Raw genomic sequence first — 22,419 nt, forward strand, 5'->3', positions numbered from 1 at the left:
TCACACATCAGGCATGTGGGTTTACTATTATGCTTCCCTTGGTCACCTGACTTAGGTAGGCTTTGTCAGGGTTCTTCCGTATAAAATTCCCCTTCATTTTCTTCTTACTACACTCCTTAAAAAGAAGTCATTACGTTTGGCTGTTAATGCCTTCTCATGAGGAAGGAAACAAGCGTCTACCACCCAGATAGGGCACGGGCCACAGAGCAAGCACGTGCACCGCCTGGGTTTCCTGAGTCAGGGTGGGCCCTGGACAGCTGTAGCACCCAGCATCCAGCACCCAGCACCCAGCACCCAGCCCCTGGTGGTCGAGCCTCCCGAGAGCTTCTTCCATGGAAATCTCTGCTCAGTTGGCAGGCTGCTGCATCTGGGGTCTGTTCTTGCCCAGAGCCTTTCTGCTTCTCGCCACCGACGGCTCTTGAATTCTGACAGCTTTCTGAGCTCCCCAGTACTGCAAGGTCTCTTGGTTTCCTGAGTCTCATGAAGCAGGTTCTTCTCTCTGGTGGGGACGTGGAGGAAATGGTTCGGTTTAGAGGAAACGCTGCTTTCTGTGTGTTCGTAGAGCAGCTGGGTTTTGCTTAAGCTTTGTTTTTCATCAGTGCTTGTGTGTGAGGGTGTAGGCACTGGGTGCAGAATCCCACAGAGACCAGAAGAGAGCATCAGATCCCAGAGTTACAGGTAGCGTGAACTGCCCACCGTGGGTGTTGGGACCTAAACTTGGGAACAGCACTCTTAACCTCTGAGCCATTTCTCTGTCTGCATTTTTTTTTTTCTTTTTTCTTTTGTAAATGTAAACAAAAGCTCTCGTTCTTTTATTGTTAAGGCCAAGGTGTTTTACTTAATTTATACAGACTTGTCAACAAGCTGGATTTTTAAAAGCGACTAGCAACTTAACTTTGTGGTAAAATACCAGTCAGTTTCCACTTGTTTCTTCATGTGGAACTTGGGGAAGTTATTTTGTTGGCGTTTCCTTTTACTTGTCTGGTTTTGTCTTTGCATTATTACTGTGTGTGTTCCCAGGGTGGATCGTTTCTCTTTCTGATAGGTTCTTTTTATATATTTAAACATTGACTTGTTTAAAGAACATTTTTATTTGGTTATTTTATTCATGCCTGCAGTGTATGTTGATCATATGTGACCCAGATCCCCCTCCTGTTTCCCTGGCCCTTTCCGTACCTTCCCTCCTGTGTTAATAGCCTTTTCGGAAAGGATATTATGTATGCATTTCGTGCTGTGGGTGTTCTGTCTGTACGTACATCTGCATCAGATCCCGTAGGACGACAGTTATAGGAGGCATGTTTCTGTCTGTACATACATCTGCATCAGGTTCCGTAGGATGACAGTTATAGGAGGCATGTTTCTGTCTGTACGTACATCTGCACATCAGAAGAGGACGTCAGATTCCGTAGGACGACAGTTATAGGAGGCATGTTTCTGTCTGTACGTACATCTGCATCAGATCCCGTAGGACGACAGTTATAGGAGGCATGTGGGTGCTGGGAATTAAACTCAGGACCAACCTCAAGAAAAGCAGTGTTTGTAATTGCTGGGCCATTCCTCTAGCCCTCTTTTTTTTTTTTTACTAGCCCACAGAGTACAGTTAGTGCATAGGTGTGAGGTGTGGGCAGCCTACCAGTTGCTATGCCAGTGTTTCCAGAAACGACACCCCACATTAAATACAGAGAGTGTGAAATCGAAGCTAGGAAGCACAGGAGAGAGCCCATGAGAAGCCTGTCTGTCTGGGTCGGAGTTAGTGAAGTACTGTCACGTATGTATGTATGTATGCTACCTCACATAGAAAACCAGTCTTCCAGGTACCTTCTGAAAACAGGTCTGTCCATTTCTGTTTAACTCTTGTGTTCTTTAACATCAATTAGCAAATATATTTCATACCCTTGATGTCTATATTATCTTCTTATGAATTGTTAAATATAATGTGTTCTGATTCTCTACCAATTCTCATTACACGCTTATTCCTCCTGCCTGCCCATCGGTCCCTTCCTCTTCCCCAGTACACCCCATATACTCCCATGTTCTGCGTGTGCTTTTAACCTGGACCCTCATTTCAGAGAAAAGACTTTGGAACGCTCTGTGCCTCACTTACTGTGCTTAACAGGGTCTCCGTCCCGTTTACCTTAACAGGGTCTCCGTCCCGTTTACCTTAGCAGGGTCTCCGTCCCGTTTGTCTTTCTGAAAGAGGCCTGGGCTTTGCTCATTACGGCTGTCATGGTAAACTTTTACATATGAGCATTTAATGTTTTATATCAGAGTTTTCTTCCTCCTTACTGTATTTTTTGAGAAATGTTTGTTTTTCCAGTATCCTTCTTAGTGAGCTTTAAGGTCTTGTAATTAAAATTTCTGTTGGGAGCTGGGAGACGGTTCAGTGAGCACCAAACCTGCCGGCCTGGGTTTGATCCCAGAACCCATGTGGTGGGAGGAGGAAGCTGACTGTCACACTGTCCTCTAAGGTCAGCTCAGGTACCTAAGCTCCCTTTTCCCCACCCCAAATACAGAAACACCTGTACTCATAAAACACGCATCTCAAGAACTTCCGTTGCGATTTTCTGCTGTTCTGCTAACTGTATAAATTAACATGATAATAAATGGCAACTCTGAAGTATGTATCTAATAGTCCAACGTGGAACATTTAGTTTCTTCATAAGACTCGTGTACTTTCCAAATTGTTAGTCATCTTTAGACAGATGAGACAGGTAAGGGTAAATTACCTTCATAATCACACTGTGCTTTTTACACCATATTGTATTAAAGTGAATTTTTGAAATATTAGAAAGCAAAAGATACCTAAATGTAAACAATAAACAAAGTAGTAACATCAGCAGTACAGCAGTTTATTCTGGTACCAAAAAGATGGATTGGCAGCAGTCATTTTCCTGACCTTGTTGGTATCCCAATGGCTACAGTGTGAATTGCTAGTGTGCAGTAAACTGGAACATGAAGTAATCTCATCTCTAAAGCTGAGAGATTGGAGGCAGCTGAAAAGCTTTCCTTTCTTCCAGTTCCTTTTGTTCCTCTAAAACCCCAATCTTGACTTGTAGGCAGGCCGTTTTGGACAGTTAACGTACGTCCGCAATTACCAAGGAGAGCTGAAGAAGGGAAGCACCATCTACAACACCAGGACGGGAAAGAAAGTGCGCGTGCAGCGGCTGGTGCGCATGCACGCCGACATGATGGAGGCGAGTATCTTCGCTGATGCCGCGGCGGGCCCCTGCACCACACGGCTTCTCCACAGCATGTAGAGCAGCTGTGCCTTCCTGCTGTCTGCACGCACCGAAGCTGTCCCTCTGTGAACACGCGCCTCCCTGGCTTCCTTTGCACTCCGCTGTGCTGGGGCTCTGATCCAGCGCCTTGCCAGAGGTTAAACAAGTTGGCAGGTGTTAGGAGCTTGGTTCGTGGCGTTAGGAAGTAGCTAGGCTTCCTCAGAGGAAGAGACTTGGCACAGGATTTGGTATTTTCCTCCAGAGCTATAAAGATGCTGACCGTGAAAGACTCACAGGCCTGCCTGGAATACATAAGGGGACCCTGTGTGGAAGAGAGAAGGAATCTTAGAGGCATTTAGAACTGTAATTCCTAAATGAGTTATAAAATCACAGTTTTTAAGTGACTTGATAAATTTGCTTTCTGAAAAACCCATGTTTAGCATTAGAGCCTTTATTCCTGTACAAGATTTAGTATTTTTCTCAAGAGCCACAAAGACGCCGGCAGTGATGGTGTGTGTGTGTGTGTGTGTGTTCGGGATGTTAAATAAAGCAGACTCATGAGGCCAGCCTGGAATACATAATACAAACTCTCGGCCATACAGTGTGTAGTCTGGGTCTTTGATTTGAATATGCCTTGGCCTTTTGTAGTCCTTATAGATAGGCCATGGCAAGAATTCCAGGTGCGTGAAGCCGTCCCTCTCTTTGGTCTAGCTCTGTGTACCCAGGGAGACCTATTAATTGAAATGAGAAATAGGAAGTTGTTGTCTCTTGGAAGATGAATAGGTAGCCTCAAAACTTGCCAGCTTTGCAAACTAAGCAGCAAGGAGCAGGCTATTGAGTTACTGTCACAGGTATTTCACAGACTCGAGCAAATATGTGTCATCAGAGGCTGAGTGGGGAAGCCCAATGAACCGGAAGCCCGGGGGCCACAGGGCTTTGTCCTGGCTTTCCTGTGTTTTCATATCGCTTGCATATGTGAGAAATTAAAAATATTTTATTACAATGACTCCCATTCACCTTTGTTTATGACACTTCCTTTGCGGTTTCCCTTGTATGCCTGTCCTGCGTGGTCTCTCTGTTCTGACGCAGTGCGATGTAACCTCTGCTTCTCAAACAGTTAAAGAGGCCATAGCCCTGGCGTTTCCCCTAGTTACATTTTGTCAGGTAGACGGAGTCTTAGAGAGCTGTGAAGACCAGCCTTGGCATGACCTCGTGTTGGCTTTGCTCACTGCGTGTAGAATGCATGCAGAACTTCTGCATTGCTGTGTGCAGTGTGTTTACTTGCTGCAAACTGCCCTGGGCTCTCTATGTTCAGGTATAAGTTGCACTCTGCCTCTCTCTAGGATGTGGAAGAAGCGTATGCTGGAGACATCTGTGCTTTGTTTGGCATTGACTGTGCAAGTGGAGACACGTTCACAAACAAGGATAACAGTGACCTTTCAATGGTAAGCCATGGACAGCAAAGCTGTTCTTCACTGGGTTTTCAGAGGTCTGCTAGTGTTTCCTGCGTCTCACACCACAGTGAAACAGCTCCAGAGGTTTGCACTGAGTGCCGCAGGTCATCCAACCCTTTGCTGCTCAGAGCTTTTTGGACGACAGCCACATAAGTACTTTGTGTGGGCTCTCTTACCTGGCTTGTCTTCGTAACCCATTCCTCAACGCTCCAGAGTTCTAATGTGGAGGGAAATCTCTACTACATAACACTTGGAAATGTAGCTTCAGCTCTTCCACCCTGACACCTGCTGCCCACCGGGTGCCACTGTAACTGTTGTCACTGTCAGACTGCTGTCCTAGTGGAGCGTGGTTACTACATCAGTTCTCTTCCAGTAACCCAGGGAAGTACAAGGCCGACTGTAGTTTAGAAATGCTTGGGGATAACAATGTGTCTGCGCTTAGAAGGTATTTTAGTTCCTCTTCTGTGGCTGTAGAGAAGCACCGTGATCCAAGGTGACTGGTATAAAAGAAAACATTTCACAGGGGAGTTGCTTCTGGTTTTAGAGGGTTAATTCATGATCACCATGGTGAGGGAATCAGACAGACATGGTGCTAAAACAGTAGCTGAGAGCTGTACAGCAGGATCTATAGGCCGTGGGGTGGGCGTAGGGCTTTTGAAACCTTGAAGCCCACTTCTGTTGACTTAGCTCATCCAACACGTCCGTGCCTTCTAAGCCCTTCCAAACAGTTCCAGTAACTGCACACCAAACAGTGAAATTTATGAGCCTCTGAGGACCATTCTCACTCAGACCTCCTCAGAAGCCGGGGTGCAAAGAAGACATCAGATGTAGTGCACTGTAGGCATTCAGGGGTTTCTGAAGGACCATGAGAGAGAAGCGTATTGAGGCAGCGCCTGCCTTTTGTCTGCAGCGTTCTTCTCAGCGTTGTTCTTCCGCAGCAGAGCGGGGTCTGCCACCCTGTGCTCCCTGTGTCATGTGAATTCATAATTTTATAACCTGTTTTTTGTATTCTCTGGGTCTTATAAGTCATTATAAGGCTGCACAAAACCCATAAGTCTACAGTTTTGAGATCTCATAAGGACGTTATATTTTTAGATTAGGACTTCTGTAAGCGCTTACCATGGGCTGGAGAGATAGCTCGGTAGTTAAGAGCTCTTGCTACTCTTGAGGAGGATCCAGGTTGGGTTCCCACAGCCATATGGTAACACACCTAACTCCAGTTTCAGGGGATCCGGTACGGTCTACTGTGCTCACAGGCTACTGCACATATTTGGTGCACATGAGTACGTGCAGGCAAAACACTGAACCCCATAAGTAAGCACTTGCCACTGCCTTATGAAGTGGTTGGTTGTTGTGGGAATTGCTCACCCAGACAGTGAAGGACATAGGTGTCTGTTAGTCTCACTTCTGCCCAGTATTACTACTACTGCCTGGTCCTTGACCAGGTGATGTTATATTCTTCTTAGTAACTTTAGTTACTTGACTTATAACATGAAGATACTTTCTGCTTCTTAGAACTGTCATTGATCAGATAAGAAATGTGTATAAAGACTCTGTTGACCTCTCTGTTTCCTTTACCTTTATTATAAATAAAACAGTGGGACTGGAGAGGTGGCTTAGTGGTTAAGATCACTGACTGCTCCTCCAGAGGTCCTGAGTTTAGTTCCCAGCAACCACATAGTAGCTCACAACCATCAGCAATAAGATCTGATGCCCTCTTCTGGTGTGTCTGAAGACAGCTGTGTTCTCTTATAAATACAATAAATAAATCTTTAAATAAAACACAATAGCTTATTAGAAGATTACAACAGGAAATATAGAACAAGCAATAAGGACATATGCCCACAAAAAGAATTCCATATGCTCACATTTAATTAACGTCATTGTAGTGATTACATTAAACAGATAAATTAGATAAAGTGTTTTGTTTGGCGAGAGAAGAGTTCATGTGAATATACACCCATGTTTATTAATGTTACATTTGTATTTAATACAAAATAGACTGAGATCCATGTGGTCCAGCCTAAGATGTTGACTGTCTTGTTAATGTACTACATTAATCTGTGCTGACTCATGATACTGCCTTTGAAATATTTTCTAGGAATCAATTCATGTTCCTGATCCTGTCATTTCAATAGCAATGAAGCCTTCTAACAAGGTAGGAGCTTTAAACGTCAGTAATGTCCCTAACCTCCTCTGAGAGCAGCCCTTAGCTGGTTTCTGCTTCTTCAGTAAGTTTGTAGTCAAGTCTAATAGGTCTTCAGTGTGGTTCAGGGAATGGGTGACATCCAACAGTAGGGAGTGCTTTATAACGTTATCCTAACACTAGCTTCTGACGTCTGCCCTCTTGGAGCCTTAAATTTTAAAAAGGGGGAGAGAAAGGTGTTTGTCTGAAGTCAGAGTAACACTGTCAGTACCTTACAATGTTGAGTGATTAAAAGCTTGTGGATTATAACGCATTTCTAGATTTGTAGTTGTTACAAAGTGTCTGATTACAAACCATAAGTCAACTAGACTCTTCTTAACTTCATTATTAGGTGTGATATCATTTGCCATTCGACAGTCAGAACTGCTGGAAAGCCTCGTGTTTATATCACTCTCTGTTGGAATCAGTTTAATTTTGAGCCATAATTATTTAGTTTCTAAGTTGCCTTGTTGAAGTTAATTCATTAGTATATCGAGTGAGTATCATTTACAGAGCATATTTGGGTAAATTATCCTGTATCACACATCACTAACAGCTGTCACTTTGTTTTGATGAACCTTGGGATTTTTTCAGCTCATTTTCCAATATAGAAAAGAAAGTCAAGGTAGAAAAGACACCTTTCATTTCTACAGAGTTTATGGGAGACGTGTATAATAACTTGCAGTAACAGAAAGAAATCAAGATGAACCAGGGAGATTTGGGGGGTGTCCTTGCCTTCTTATACATGCAAACATTTAAAATTCTCATAAGTTATGCTAATTTCAATCAACTGAGGATCCTTTGTCGCCAGAAGGACTTGAGCTTTGATAGTAGGTGGGATGATGCTCCTGAGTGTGGGTAGTGCAGAGAAAAGCCAAGAGTGCCCAGAGTGCACTAGCTGGCGTACTGACTGTCCTCGGGTGTCACCTGTGTGACCTCAGGACTGACTGTTCTTGTGTGTCACCTGTGTGGCCTCAGGACTGACTGTCCTCGGGTGTTACCTGTGTGGCCTCAGGACTGACTGTCCTCGGGTGTTACCTGTGTGGCCTCAGGACTAACTGTCCTCGGGTGTCACCTGTGTGACCTCAGGACTGACTGTTCTTGTGTGTCACCTGTGTGGCCTCAGGACTGACTGTCCTCGGGTGTTAGCTGTGTGGTCTCAGGACTGACTGTTCTTCTGTGTTACCTGTGTGGCCTCAGGACTGACTGTCCTCGGGTGTTACCTGTGTGGCCTCAGGACTGACTGTCCTCGGGTGTTACCTGTGTGGCCTCAGGACTGACTGTCCTCGGGTGTCACCTGTGTGGCCTCAGGACTGACTGTCCTCGGGTGTTAGCTGTGTGGTCTCAGGACTGACTGTTCTTCTGTGTTACCTGTGTGGCCTCAGGACTGACTGTCCTTGGGTGTCACCTGTGTGGCCTCAGGACTGACTGTCCTCGGGTGTCACCTGTGTGGCCTCAGGACTGACTGTTCTTGTGTGTTACCTGTGTGGCCTCAGGACTGACTGTTCTTGTGTGTCACCTGTGTGGCCTCAGGACTGACTGTCTTCGGGTGTTAGCTGTGTGGTCTCAGGACTGACTGTCCTCGGGTGTTACCTGTGTGGCCTCAGGACTGACTGTTCTTGTGTGTCACCTGTGTGGCCTCAGGACTGACTGTCCTCGGGTGTTACCTGTGTGGCCTCAGGACTGACTGTTCTTGTGTGTTACCTGTGTGGCCTCAGGACTGACTGTCCTCGGGTGTTACCTGTGTGGCCTCAGGACTGACTGTTCTTGTGTGTTACCTGTGTGGCCTCAGGACTGACTGTTCTCGGGTGTTACCTGTGTGGCCTCAGGACTGACTGTTCTTGTGTGTTACCTGTGTGGCCTCAGGACTGACTGTCCTCGGGTGTTAGCTGTGTGGCCTCAGGACTGACTGTTCTTGTGTGTCACCTGTGTAGCCTCAGGACTGACTGTCCTCGGGTGTTAGCTGTGTGGCCTCAGGACTGACTGTTCTTGTGTGTCACCTGTGTAGCCTCAGGACTGACTGTCCTCGGGTGTTAGCTGTGTGGCCTCAGGACTGACTGTTCTTGTGTGTCACCTGTGTAGCCTCAGGACTGACTGTCCTCGGGTGTTAGCTGTGTGGCCTCAGGACTGACTGTTCTTCTGTGTCACCTGTGTAGCCTCAGGACTGACTGTCCTCGGGTGTTAGCTGTGTGGCCTCAGGACTGACTGTTCTTCTGTGTTAGCTGTGTGGTCTCAGGACTGACTGTCCTCGGGCGTTAGCTGTGTGGCCTTGAGCTCACACCCTGACTTCAGTCTGTACATTTACACTACAGTTACATCTGAGATAACAGGCTCACTAGGCATTATCATGTGGATGGGACTGCTAGTGTTAATCATACAGGACCTGTTCATTTTCTGTTGCTCCCGTAAGAAATTACTAAGACCTTAGTACCTTAAAACAACACAAAGTGTTTATGTTATAGTTCTGTAGGTCAGGGACTGATGATCACTCCAGTGTAATCAAGCAGGGTGGTATTTGCAGGAGTGTGAGCATGCATGTGTTCAGGGTGCTGTGAGCACAGGCTCGTTGCAGCACCTCCGGCAGCTCTGAGATAGGGTGGTGTTGGTCCTCACCTCTGTGTGCCGGGCTTGCTTACCTGCTCCCTTCCAGCGCCTCTTCTGTTGCTGCCACTCATGTGGCCATAGAAGTTCTGAGTTAGACATGCGCTACTGTAGCCCGTGTTTCATGGGTTCTGGGAATTCGGGCCCAACCCCTCAGCTTGTGATGCAGAAGCTGTATCAACCGGGCCATCTTCCCGGCTCAGGGCTGCAGACTTTCCTGGAAGTTCTAAGGGAAAGCTATCCTCATGGCTTACTCGTGTTTGGGGAGATATCTGCCCTCCTACAGCTATGATTGGGGTTGTCTCCATTTTCTTTTCACCTCAGAGCCATTCCTAGCTTCCAGATGCTGCCCACCCACCTTTTTTGGCATCTGCCCCTGTCACGCGCCCACGCTTCCCGCCGGTAGGAACAGGCGTGCAACAAACAAACAGATTCTTCTGCGGACAACCTTTATTGTACAGCACTTTGAGCAGGGGACTTCTTGAGCAGGAAACTTCTCTCTGAGCCGGGGACTCCCTACCAGGGTCTACTGTATAGGCGACCTCTCGCGTGCAGTCTCCCACGTGTGATCTCTCTGCCCAGTCTCTCTCCACATGGGATCTCTCCGCAATCTCTTTTACCGAGTCTCTCTCCACGTGGGATCTCCCGCAATCTCTCCTATCGGGTCTCTCTCCACGTGGTATCTCTCTGCCATCTCTCCACTATCTCCCTCTCCACGTGGGAGAGAAATGCACTCCTTATAAATGCCTAAGAAACTTGTGTTGCTACCTGATTGGTGCATCCTCCTGTAGCTCAATCACGTGCCCCGAGATTGGGCTGTGACTTATGTGGTTGCCAAGCAACACGAGGGGAAAGGTTTTTGTAGGCTGAACAATGGGCGGGAAGCTGGCGCCATCTATTGGCGCCAACGGCTTCCTACATGCCCCATTTCATATTTACATCTTGTGTATTTATTTTTAGTTATGAGTGTCCGTATGTGTGCGGATATATGCATGTTGTGTGCAGCTCCCTAGGGAGGTCAGTGGCATCCGATCTCCCGGAGCTGCAGGTTGTAAGCCACCTGGCATAGCTGAACCCTGGTCCTCCGGAAGAGCAGAATGTTCTCTTAACCACCGAGCCATCTCCCCAGTCCTCCTTCCCCTCCCCAACCGTGTTTAATGTGGGCAACGATGGATTAGATCTTTTTCCTTCTCTCTGGCCTTTCTTTCCTCATCGCCATGGCTTTTCCCTGCCCCTGCTTTCATCCATCTTTAAAGGCCTTGTGATTACATTGAGCCTGCTGTGACATTTCATAGAATGGTCCTTCTCTTAAGAGATACGAGAAGTGACTTATCATCCTGAGATTACATCAAAGTTCAAAGGGACATCAGACGACAACCAAGGAGATGTTTCCAAACAGAAACATCTCAATGGGATATTTTTTTGCTGTTGGTCTTAACAGAGTGCTTAATCCTCTTGAGTTTGCAGAAGGCTCTTGGTAAGCATGCTGGCTGTATTGTTTGGAGGATTTCTAAAAATGCCAGGTTCTCCCTTCCAAAGGCAGTTTCCACACCCACAAACGGTCAGTTAGGTTATTGTGGTAGGAGGGATGGGGTTAAGTTCTGGACCCTTGTTGTCTATCTTCACCTGGAGAGAAAATCCTGCTCTCTTGGCTGTGGTGGCCAAGGTTGCGTTTTCTCAAAACGGCTTGAGTAGAACTGGATATGGCTCCTCTTCCCTTCTTACTTGCCAGTGCATACAGTTGTGTTGAGAAACATCTGAAAATACAGCTGTTTGCATGCTTAACCAATCCTGTATGACTTCTCTTCCTCTAAAGAACGATCTGGAAAAATTTTCCAAAGGCATTGGCAGGTTTACACGGGAAGACCCCACATTTAAAGTCCACTTCGACACGGAGAGCAAGGAGACAATTGTGTCCGGAATGGGGGAACTGCACCTGGAAATCTATGCTCAGGTATGGGTCCCAGAGGAGCTCCGCGCGGCTGCATTTGTTACCGTGTGTGCTTTGTTAAGAGTCCTAATGGGCCTGGCAAGGTGGCTGACATCTGGGAAGCCACTCTGGGAGGGGAGGTGGGAAGATTAATAGCAGTACAAGGTCGTCCTCAGGTACACAGCTAGTTGAAGGAACAGGCAGCAATTCCTAATTCTCAGTGGCTGCAAACTGATAGCGCCTCTGCAGGCTCTCCTTCGGACATGTCCAAGCATGGCAGGCTGCGCTGCCTTCCTGTTGTGCTATAAATGAGTTGTTTTGTGTATCTAGGTCTGTATTGGTTCAACATTAAAGACTCTAGGAACCAAAACTCTGGGGTTTGAGTGAAGTAAAGCAAGCCTTGAGGTAGCATGTTCTTATACCTACCCCCCAGGACATGAGGACTAGAGAAATGCTCAGTGGCTACATTCACTTCCCGCTCTTCCAGGGGACTTGGATTCAGTTGCTAGTACTCATGTTGAAAGCTCGCAACCTCCTGTAACGCCAGCCCCAGTGGATCTATCAGCCCTCTTCTTCCCCCACACATGCATGGCAACACGGCACACACACACACACACACAGATGAGCTCTTAAAATTTAAGGGCAGAGCAAAGTAGCTGGGGAGGGAGAGGCTGAATGTCTTTTCTGAGTTCAAGGCCAGACTGATGTATATAATCAGTTCCAAACAGTTACACAGAGGAGCCCTGTCTCAGAAACTATTGTATGGATTAAATTTAAGACATGGAGGCCAGTTCAATATAGATTTTTTAAAAAGTCTCCCAAGATCAAATGTAAATCTGGTCAACTGTAAACAAAAGATACAAGACTGTCATCGCGTATGACAAGTCCCAACAACAGACTTTATGTTCTTTCAGTGATTGTGTACAAACATGAAACTTTGTAAATGTTAGCAGATAGAGCAATTGGTCCTAAGTATGAATTAATGAATCAGTTAGAATTCACTTATATAAGGTGTAGCTTGTGTTGTTAGAATATCATGTCTGATTCTTGCTAGTTACTAAGGTGACTTGACATTTGCCTTTCAGTACTTACTGTATTTCACCCACTGTTACTATGTATTGTCCCTTTCCTTCCAGAGAATGGAGAGAGAATATGGCTGTCCTTGTGTCACAGGAAAGCCCAAAGTGGCCTTCAGAGAGACCATAACCGCCCCCGTGCCGTAAGTAGACGATGCAACTAGACTGGGAGGCCGATGTGGACTTTATTGGGGGATGTACATGGTACCGCTCCTGCTGGGAAGGCGTTTTTATAGAGTACTGTTCTTTGTGAACGAGGCAGCCAGACATACAGAGTCACACTGGGGCTCCTTTGCCTCAGGTGAGGCAGTGGGCAGTCTTACAGGGCGGGGCAGGGTGGGGCGGGGCGCCGTTACTCCGCCTTCTCGTCCTTTGGGAGGCGGCTGTTGTGTTTTACTTTTGTGCCGTACTGTGGGTGCCACAGAACCTGCATTTGCCAGGGGATAATCTCCTGCAAGTAAAGACAGTTAATGTCATTACAAAACTAAAAAACACAATTGGGCTTATATTTTGTAGACGATACTATTTAAAATGTTTTCAGACAGAATAGCGCCTCCCAAGTTCAGTTGCTACAGGGTTAATACACTTCAACCTGGTGCCTGTCTTAACTGTCATTAACATTACTTAGTGTCAAAGGAAATAAGTGACGGTGTGGTTACAAATCAATTCCTTTGGAAGTGGCATCCCGTGGAGATGCATCAGACACGTTACCTGCGACGCAATGTCGTGGAGCAGGATGGCGTAATCGAACTCAATGAAGTCATCCTTTCTCTGCTACAAGAACAAAAACACGTGTAGACAGTATCAATGCTGATCTAGTCACTTCAATTTTTCCTGACAGAAAACTACTTTCTTATATTAGAATAAACAAATATTCCTTCGAATATTTTTTGAAACACATTGCTTTACGTCTGTCCCTCTAAAAATGCTTATCTGGTTTTTCACCCTCCATTTGGTGGCAGCTGTGTAAAAGCATCAGTGTGTGTAGCTTTTTATTTATGAACCCCAGTGTCGGTGATGGCAATGGGAACCCATATTGAGAGAAACTATTATGTAACATTCTTTAGAAAACTGACAGTAATAAAATGACTGAGTTATCCGATCTTACAATTAAGGCTTTGTTCTGTACTGATTGTTACTCAGGAATAAAAAGCATCCATGCCATGAGTTACACAGAACTACTGCATCTGTGTAACTGTAGACATGGTCAGAAATTTGCTGTGCTCCAGGAGGCCGAGGCTTCTCCTTGCTGTGGGCAGTATAGGTGCCGGGGCTTCTGCAGCTAACAACAGTGTTTACAAATGCAGCCCACAACCGCCATTGTATAAATGTGGCCCACAGCCACCATTTACAGCATCTTAACGTAAGCGTTCCTTCAAATACATCAGTAAAAAGTTCCCCATAAAGTCATTGCTTACATGTATGAGACCCTACATGTTGGATTTTAATAGGTACAGATATATAATGCACGTGAACTTAAGCAGTACTTAAGCCCTTCTGCTAGGGCTTTCATTAAAACTGTTCAAGTACAGTGAAAATTCATAGGTTTGTTTTTATAAGCATAAACCCACTAGCTTGTATGTTGATAGATACAGCTTGAGAACTCTTGATTATGGCTGTATGGCCTGCACCTGGTCTAGGTTGAAGTCCAGCACCTTTGAAGGAATGCTGTGGCCAAGGTTGGTATCTGTGAATGCATTTAGAAAGCAGACTTGCTCGTTCCTCAAAATGCTGCAGGTTTTCGTAGGTTTTGGCCTCTCTCCAAGGGCTGTAACCAGCTGCGTCTGGTACGTGGTTACAGAGACCCTGAAGACAGTGCTACTGTGCAGTTGGCTGTCTGAAAGCTGAAAGAGGGCAGCAGGAAGCCCTGTTCTCTCAGTTTATACAAACTGTCTCCTGTGCTTCCCAATACTCATTCTTGTTTTCCATTAGGTACCAGTTGAGTTTCCCCTTTAACTTCAAAAAGGTAAAAACGAAATTCCTATATATTTCTGCCCTAGGGAGATGTATCTCTCCATAACCATGGTATCAGGCCTGAGAAATCATAAGGCTAGTAACAAAATGTGAAGTCATAAACTGTGACCAGAGGGATTAAAGGAAAGAATCCCAAATGAGCCAAGGAATAACTAGAACTCCTCCAAGCTTACAGAGACCACAGGGCCACAGTTTTCCCAGGGGGCAGTGCCAGTCTTGTCTCTGGGTAGCCATGGAGCCGTCATTCAGTAAGAAAAACACAGTTAGCCCTGCAGGACTTGGCAGTAGCAACTCAAATACGCTGTTTAGGTTGCTAAAGGGACTGCTCTGTTTTAAACTGAGTATATATATATAAAACCTGTCAGATTTTGATTCCCAACTCCATAGTTTTATAGTGTAGCTTTACTTGTGAGTGCCATTAAGAAGTAGCCCTCAGGACCTCTGGAAACCAAATTAAGTGGTTTGTTGAAAGTGTATAGCACACCTGAGTGTTTATGTCACACAGTAATAAAGCTCTGGAAACATAGGTAACCAAATATGAACTGCTGGTATGAAAGATTGCGAGTCATAAGCCTGTGAAAATGCAGTCTAGAACTACTCATTATTAGACGATAATTCATAGAAAACCCTTAGCCTTGCTCACACTCACTTCCTGTAGCGTGTGACCCCGAAAAGCACACTAACCAGAGGCGACTGTTGGCCAGTGCTGTTGCCTTCCCTGTTTCCTCTAACGTGCCTTCAGACTGCCAGCCTCACTGACTTCAGTATGAAATGGCAGGCGCACTGTCCCACTGTGAAACCCAGTAAATACCTTGTCAGCATTGCTGTTAGTAACATACTGTGCAGAGACTACGTACCACTTGCTTGACAGTTTGAATTTTTGTCATTTTGTACCATGTGTCTTCAGTCGAATTCTGCCACACTACATAACCACAGGCGACCTGGGCCAAGTGCTGGACCGGCTTCATTTGTGGAGATACATTTCCAAAATTGTCTGGTAGAGGAAACATTTAGATGTTAAATTTAATTATTAACCTCTAATAGGTTAAAAATCAAAAGTCATAGTTATGCTTTCTAGCGTTCTATTTAACATGAGTGAACACTAAACTAAGCCATGCATGTATAAAATCCCAAAGCCTCTTTTTATTGGTGTATTGGGTTAGAAATAAGTATCTTTCCAAAAGTTATTTCCGACATAGGCAACGTGAGTTTTGTGGTCCAGGTTTGCGGGTCGTTTTCCATGCTTTCATGTGTGTACCTGGGATATTCTGTGCTTGTAGGGGCTCCTTCAGAGACATGAGGCTTTGATAGAACGTGTTGTCTTCCTCGTCGGGGTTCTTGCCAATTTCCCCCTCAAATGTGAAGCTGACTTCTGGCGCAGTGCCTTGTCCCATTTGAGGGTAAAGAACTTCAGCTATGCAGTTGACTGTAACTTGCTGTTCGGAGCATTTTTACAAAAGGAATACAAAAGATCAGTCTTACAGATGGCCGTCCATTATTAAAAGTGTCTAGGTTCCAGATCTAGAAATTCTTAGGGATGGTGTGCTACAGCCTCCCACAGGAGACCTGGCTCCTGCCAAGTTTGCTCCTTACCCTTTCTCTCTGCTTGTGAAACCACCGTTTCTTCCAAATGTAGCCTTACCAGTCTCTCCCTAATGTAAAGTAAGGGGTGGCAGCGTGTTGTGTAGACGGTTGTCTAAAGTTCAGTGCCTTTAGGGGATTTCCTCTCGTTATCTCAGGGAGAGGACAACCCCCCACAGCTTCAGGATGACTGGGCTACAGTTCCCTTTCACATCTATTTCATTAATCATTTGTCACAGTCAAAACTTTCAAACTTTCCTGTCCCCTTATCGAAAGATCAGTGGAATCACTGTTGGCCGTCTATTGTTACTGGATTTCTAAACGTACTTAATTTGAATACCAATTAAAAACCAAAATAAAAGGCAGGCATGAGAAAGCAATCATGACCGGAGAGTAAATTGCTTCATTTAATCATACAAGGCATGAATTCAGGCTGTTCGGAATTTACTTAAGGGTGATTTATTTGAGCGGAAAGAAAGAGCTCGGGAGTTCGAGCTGCTCCTGGAGATTTTTCTGCAAAGCTGAGGCTGCCTGGACTCACACATCTCATAGCAGCAGCGGTGAGAACCGAAGTGTATCTAGAAAAAAAGATGGCTCACGTACCTTTTGGATAATTTCTTCCACAGAAAACTTAAGATGATACTTGTGCCCTCTTCCTGGGATGTCCTAAAATTAAGGGAAATAGAGTGGAAAAAAGAATATTGAAATATATCAAACGTTTATAGTTAGGACATTCTTATTTCATGGCTGGGCGGGTGGCTGGTGGGAAGAAACGCACTAAAGCTTTGCATCTTTTTAAACATACAAGAGGTTTCATTCTGACAGTGCTCACAAATGGACATCTTCCCATCCTTCCTCAACCCTTCCCCAAGCCTGGCCTCTCAAGGAGGCCCTGTCACCGGGTGTTTAGCATCAAACTCAGCCCATCCAGCACGGTTATTTAGGTTAGTGTGGAAGAGGGATGGAAGCAGAGAACACAGCCACAATGACCGTAGTCTTCGGAAAGGTTTGTCTTAAAGGCACCAGAGTGTTGAGTGAGTAAACGCCCTAAGGTGGATTACTGCCAAGTGCTCAGACACACTGTGTGTAAGTGTTTTTATCTGTCCTGGCAAACAATACTTCAGAAAATCTAATGGATAGACAGATAATTTAGATATTTTCCTTTTAAATGAAAGACAAATTTGAAGTGTATATCTAATCATATTATCTGGTACAGTTTCAAAACTAAAAATTATTTTTTTAAAAAACTTGAGCTGTGAATAAGGGACACTGTCTAGGTGAGGCCCTTAAAGTCTAATCCGGCTTCAGCAGAGGGAAAGGCATCTTCTAAGGCAGGATGTGGGCGGTTAGAGTCTGGCAGCAGCCTACACTGCTTTTGTCTTCTTACTCGGGGCTAATTTCTCACGTTTTCCCATCCTTTTTGGCAAAGGGCTTAAGAGTTACTCTTGAAAGTTTATGGATTTGGTTGGAGGCCATGAGCTTTTGTTGGCCAAGTCTACCAGCCGATTGAGAAACAGTAACAGCTTCCAGATTGTTTAGAATGCGTCTTCTCTAGACCTCTTCTCACCCCATTTATTCCCCAATTCCTTAAACTAATAGGCACAAAATCTTGTCTGCATCGGTTCTCTGTCTTACTGTGAAAGCGAACAGTTCTGGGATGAGTCCCTTCAGAGGACCTCAGTAGGAATGCTATTCCGAGGCGGAGCAGGGACCAGCGGCCCGGAGCGGGTGGGGGTGGTAGGGCGAGCCGGATCCCTCGGGCTTCCCCACCTCTCAGACTTACCTCCTTGCTGGCCTGCTGGACCGTCTGCACCAGGAACACCTTGTGTGGGGTCCCCTGCTGGTAGTTGATGCAGTTCTCCGCCACCGAGGCAGCCCTGGACGCCGCATAGTGGGTGGGTGGGATTTCCATCTTTGCGGAGACAGTGAGCGCGGGCTATCCTGGTTCTAAGAGGTGACAGCGGTGCAGCCCAGCCGGGATCCTGTCCGTGTGGAGTGGGGCTCAGTGAGGTGGTGAAGTCGGCAGGGGCTGGGCTGGGCGTGCGCGTCCTCTGCGCCTTCCTTCCCTCTTCCTCCTTCGCTCAGGAAACTGGGCAGTGGCTCTCCCGGAGCCTCGGCCCCGCCCTGGGGTAGGCGGGTACCTCGGGAAAGAAGCCTGGGCATTCCCTCGGGCGCCCGCGGCTCTGGGCAGGTGTGGGAGGAGGGAGAGGAAAGGGCAGGGCTTTCTGGCCTCACCTCCGTGGGTCCTCTTGAGGGACACAGAGTAGACTACACCTTGCCTTTTTCAAATGAGCCTCACAGGGCAAGGGGCAAAGTGCTCCAAGTATGATTCACCTCTTTCCCCTTCCCATGTGACACTCCAGGAGCAGGCTTGCTCACCCAGGTTCCTTCAGAGGCAGATCCAGAGTGGGGAAGCAGAAAAACCATGTGAGGGGTTAGGGGACTGATTGGGATCAGAGGGAAAGAACGGAAACGTGCCTGCATACTTCCTCTGACTCACTGATCTTAGAAATATAACGCTTAAAGAGCGTGAACTGCCGCTGCACTCTTTCTTAAAATCCTATTTTTATGATTTTTTATGTGTTTGTGCACGTGTGTGAAGGCGGGAGGTACAGTTCTGTGCAGGTGTGAGCCACACAGGATGGGTGCTGGAACCAAACTCCAGTCCTCTGCCTCCGCTGCTGAGCCAGCTCTTTTCCTCCATTCCCTTTTCTTAAAAGGTAGACTGTTGGAGGCCTTTTGGCTAGACTGTCAGTGTATGCAGTGACATTCTACAGAGGAGGGGCCTGCGCTGTGTGTGTTAGGTGTTGCCTTCCGGGACGCTACTGAACTTTTCCTCTAAACAACGACTTTCCGTGGAGCAAGTGGATTATTAAGAAACAAGGAGCAGTATAGCATTTCTCATCCTTTCTAGTTATGCTAGCCAACAGCCAGGAAGCAGCTAGGGGATAACAAGCTTTTTATTTCTTCTTGACATTGAAAATGTCTGTCTTTTTCTTTTCCTTTCAATAGGCCATTTATCTGCAAACCAGCCCTTTGTGGGGAGGGGAAGGGAGGGGGAAAGGAGCGTGTATGGGCTTCCTAAGTGAGCATTTTAAAGTCTAATGGGTAGTCAGAGATTCTGTATAGACTGGTATGCTGGCTCTTGGATTTTCTTAAAGTTGTAGTTATTACTTAAAAGGGAAACAGCTTTTCATTCAGATGTTAAATAAGCTGAACTTCAAGAGTGTCATTCCTAGTCCTGTGCCTTCTAAATGTTTTAGGCTGTTTTGCCTGCATGTTAATATATGTGTGCCTCCTGTCCAGGGAGATACCAGTCAAAGCTGCCAAATTCCCTAGAACTGGAGTTAGGGATGGTTGTGAGCCACTGTGTTGTTGCAGGGAACCAAACCCCAGTCTGCAAGAGCAGAAAGTGTTTGTAACCACTGAGCCATCTGTCCAAGCCCACTCGGGTCTTTAAAGTTACCTACTATAATCTCACCAATGGTAGATGTCCAGTCGTTATACTCAGACTTTGTAATGTGTAGACTGTCTCCAAGATAAGAAGTTTCCAGAATCAGATAATTTATACTACTGATTTTATATTACAATGTGAGAATTAAACAAGTTTAAAAAAAAAAAAAAAAGACCCATGGTCCATAACTTGAGTATGAATATAAAATCAGAATGGCCAGGCATGGTGGCTCATGCTTTCAATCCCAACACTTAGAGGGCAGAGTTGGGGGAATCGCTTGAGAGTTTCAGATGGCCCAGAGCAAAATATCGAGACCCTGTCTCCAAGTAAATAAATGGTAAAAATTAATCTACACATTAGAGATGAAAAGAACAACCCACAATTGTCATTAACGCTAGATTCGATTGCTAGCGTTGGCTCTGGGCTGGTTTTTGCTCTTCCCCGCCTGCCCGCTCACCAGTCTGTTCTCATGCAGTGCCCCCAGTGACACCGCAGTGACTGTCAGTCAGGGGTCTGGTCGCTTTATATTTTCCTGTTAGCATTCTAGGAAAACGTTTGGCTAAGGGTATTGCTGTTGACGCCAACGCTGGTTTTGGAGATAGGTAGCAGTGCGTTTGTCTGGCCACTTAACCTCTCTCTCAGGTCTCACACCTATAAAGTGACTGGAGACAGAATTACGTTCTGTGTTTAGTCTATGCAAACCGTTTACACCACCCCACACTGATATAGTGCCTTCCCCACAGTCACAAATGACACCGGCTGTGGACTGATCCTTAGGTCGCAGCTGCCCTGCACTGCCCCGTCCTGCATCGTGGGCACTGCTTCAAGGGCCTGTACTCCAGTGCTTATGTTATTGAATTTTCAATAAGTAGCCATGATTAGTTTTAACCACATAGTTAATCTATATGGTACAGATACCGACTATTTTATCATTAAAATTTGACACACTTTATTTTATTTTGTATATGTACAGGGTATGTGTCCTGAGGCAGGAGTTTTAAGGTAAACTTGAGGGACCCGGTTCCTTCCTACTATGTGGTCCCAGGGATCGAACTCAAGTCATCAGGTTTGGCAGCAGGCTGGTGTCTCTGCTGAGCCATCTCTTGGGCTGAGGCTGTTTTATAGGGATGCTATGTTGTTAGACTGAGACTGAGTGCTCATTACCTCAGGGAATGCTGAGTACCTGGTGGGACCAGTGTGTGGCAGTTGGACCCCTGCTCTGTGCTTCTGACTGGATCTGACCTGACCTGACCAGATCTGACCCGACCTGACCTGATCACGGTGCTTCTTTCGCCCTCCGCTTTACTCTCTTGCTTCTGGTGGATGCTGGTTTTTCCCTCCCAGGAAAGTTCCGTTCTCAGTCTGAGGTTGCCCAGCCCATCCTGAAGCTCTTGGCCACCGGAAGTTTGTTCAGAGGCGGTAGACACTCTTACCCTCTGCTGTTTAGGAAGCCCCCCCCCCCCCAAGCTTGCTTCTCCTCCCATCCACACTGCCTTCTTCCATTATGTCCATTCTCCTGCAGATACTGTAAATAAAAAGCCATTATCCTCCCAGAGTTCCGGGTTAAAGGAAGAAGCAGCTGGCTTGTGTCCTGTTTCCTAAGAAATAGCCTCCTGTGAGCTTGGGTCTCTGGTGTGCAATACTTGTGGAAAATACTCTGTCCAGTGGCTTCAAGTGAACACTAACTTGTCGTCTTTGTTCATCGCTATCATTTTATCATTTTGTCATTAATCATTTTCAGGTATTATTACATCTGGCTCACAATTTAAATCACCTAAGTCGGTAATGCCAAATATTAAAATCAAGTACCTAAATGATGACTTATAGCCATCACGATTCTTCTTTCCAAGAAGCAGTCACAGTGACATACAAGGCAGAGCTCCAGAACTGGTTGAGCTCTTTGGAATGTAGGTTAATAGAAACCTTAGACTGAGCCTTTTGTCAGAAGAAAGAAGCAACTTGCTTAGGCGGCGTGTTTCACTTTTACCCTGAATAAGAATAGAAAAGATTTAAATAAGCTCTATAATAAAATTTTACAGTGTGACTATCACAGTCAAAGTAAAACAACAACACAAAAACCACCCAGTGAAATGTGTTTTTTTGTGGAAGTCAGTGGGAGTTTATTTCATTTTGCTAATTACCGATCTGTTTGCCTTCTCCTAATCATGTGCAGGTTTGATTTTACACATAAAAAGCAGTCAGGTGGTGCCGGCCAGTTTGGAAAAGTAATAGGGGTGCTGGAGCCCTTGGCCCCTGAGGACTACACTAAGTTGGAGTTTTCTGATGAGACATTTGGGGCCAATGTTCCAAAGCAGTTTGTTCCCGCTGTTGAAAAGGTAATGTTGAGCAAGGCTCTGCGTTTGTCTCTGTGTGAAAGCTGATTGTTTGGTATTGAATTATACGTGTGTTCCTTTTAGTTCACCGTCTTCACTGGACAGTCAGGCCTTCTATCTTAGAGCTTCCAACTCGGTCCGCATGCTCTGGTAATCATAATCCTCTTCATAATAATGCTACCACACTGATTATAGTCAACCATTCCATTTATGGCAGTCTTAGGGATCATGAAAGTCCGCGTGTGCCCCTGTGGAGTGCTCCCTGGTGGAGTCCGTGTGTGCCGCTGTGGAGTGCTCCTCCGCTAAGTACCCAGCACCTGGGTTATGCCCCTACAGTGCCTTTGCTTCCTTTGCTTTCCCTGTTACTTGATTAAGGCTGCTGTACACACTAAGCAGTTGTTGATTTTGAGAACAGCAGGTTATAATTTTGTTTTCAGTGGTAATGACATTTTTGATAATGTATTTTATTTGATATAATCTTTATTTTGAGATAATACTTTGCCATTCACACACTTCTAAATATCAGACGACTCAAATTCACACAAGAGAAGAATTTACATAGTTTTCAGCATACATAATGTATACTTTTGAGATGTCAGAAATGTAATTCACT

General features: G+C 45.7%; 2 protein-coding genes across 2 annotated transcripts in view; one reads left to right on the plus strand and one right to left on the minus strand.

Annotated features, from left to right (window-relative positions):
- The window catches only part of GFM1 (G elongation factor mitochondrial 1), a 41,793-nt gene that overhangs the window by 12,966 nt on the left and 6,408 nt on the right, over positions 1-22,419 (plus strand). The window contains exons 9-14 of the mRNA XM_080915638.1: positions 3,057-3,194; positions 4,562-4,663; positions 6,774-6,830; positions 11,275-11,412; positions 12,525-12,607; positions 21,647-21,809. Coding sequence (XP_080771764.1) covers positions 3,057-3,194; positions 4,562-4,663; positions 6,774-6,830; positions 11,275-11,412; positions 12,525-12,607; positions 21,647-21,809 — 681 coding nt within the window. The remainder of the gene's footprint in view (positions 1-3,056; positions 3,195-4,561; positions 4,664-6,773; positions 6,831-11,274; positions 11,413-12,524; positions 12,608-21,646; positions 21,810-22,419) is intronic.
- On the minus strand, positions 12,675-18,037 carry LXN (latexin). The gene is made up of 6 exons (XM_080915289.1): positions 17,803-18,037; positions 16,623-16,685; positions 15,697-15,874; positions 15,296-15,432; positions 13,176-13,238; positions 12,675-12,915 (listed from the first exon to the last, which is right to left on the minus strand). Exons 1-6 carry the CDS (start codon positions 17,929-17,931, stop codon positions 12,817-12,819), a joined length of 669 nt encoding a protein of 222 aa, XP_080771415.1. The 5' UTR covers positions 17,932-18,037; the 3' UTR covers positions 12,675-12,816.

This window comes from Micromys minutus, assembly GCF_963924665.1.
Source record: "Micromys minutus genome assembly, chromosome: 4".
Classification (NCBI taxonomy): Eukaryota; Metazoa; Chordata; class Mammalia; order Rodentia; family Muridae; genus Micromys; species Micromys minutus.

Excerpts from the sequence above, each read along its gene's own strand:
- LXN (XM_080915289.1), bottom strand. The coding sequence starts at position 17,931 with ATGGAAATCCCACCCACCCACTATGCGGCGTCCAGGGCTGCCTCGGTG. Across the intron at positions 15,875-16,622 it reads TGGAAGAAATTATCCAAAAG|CAAGTTACAGTCAACTGCAT; the intron begins GTACGTGAGCCA and ends TGCTCCGAACAG. Across the intron at positions 13,239-15,295 it reads TTCAAACTGTCAAGCAAGTG|CAGAGAAAGGATGACTTCAT; the intron begins GTACGTAGTCTC and ends TTGTTCTTGTAG.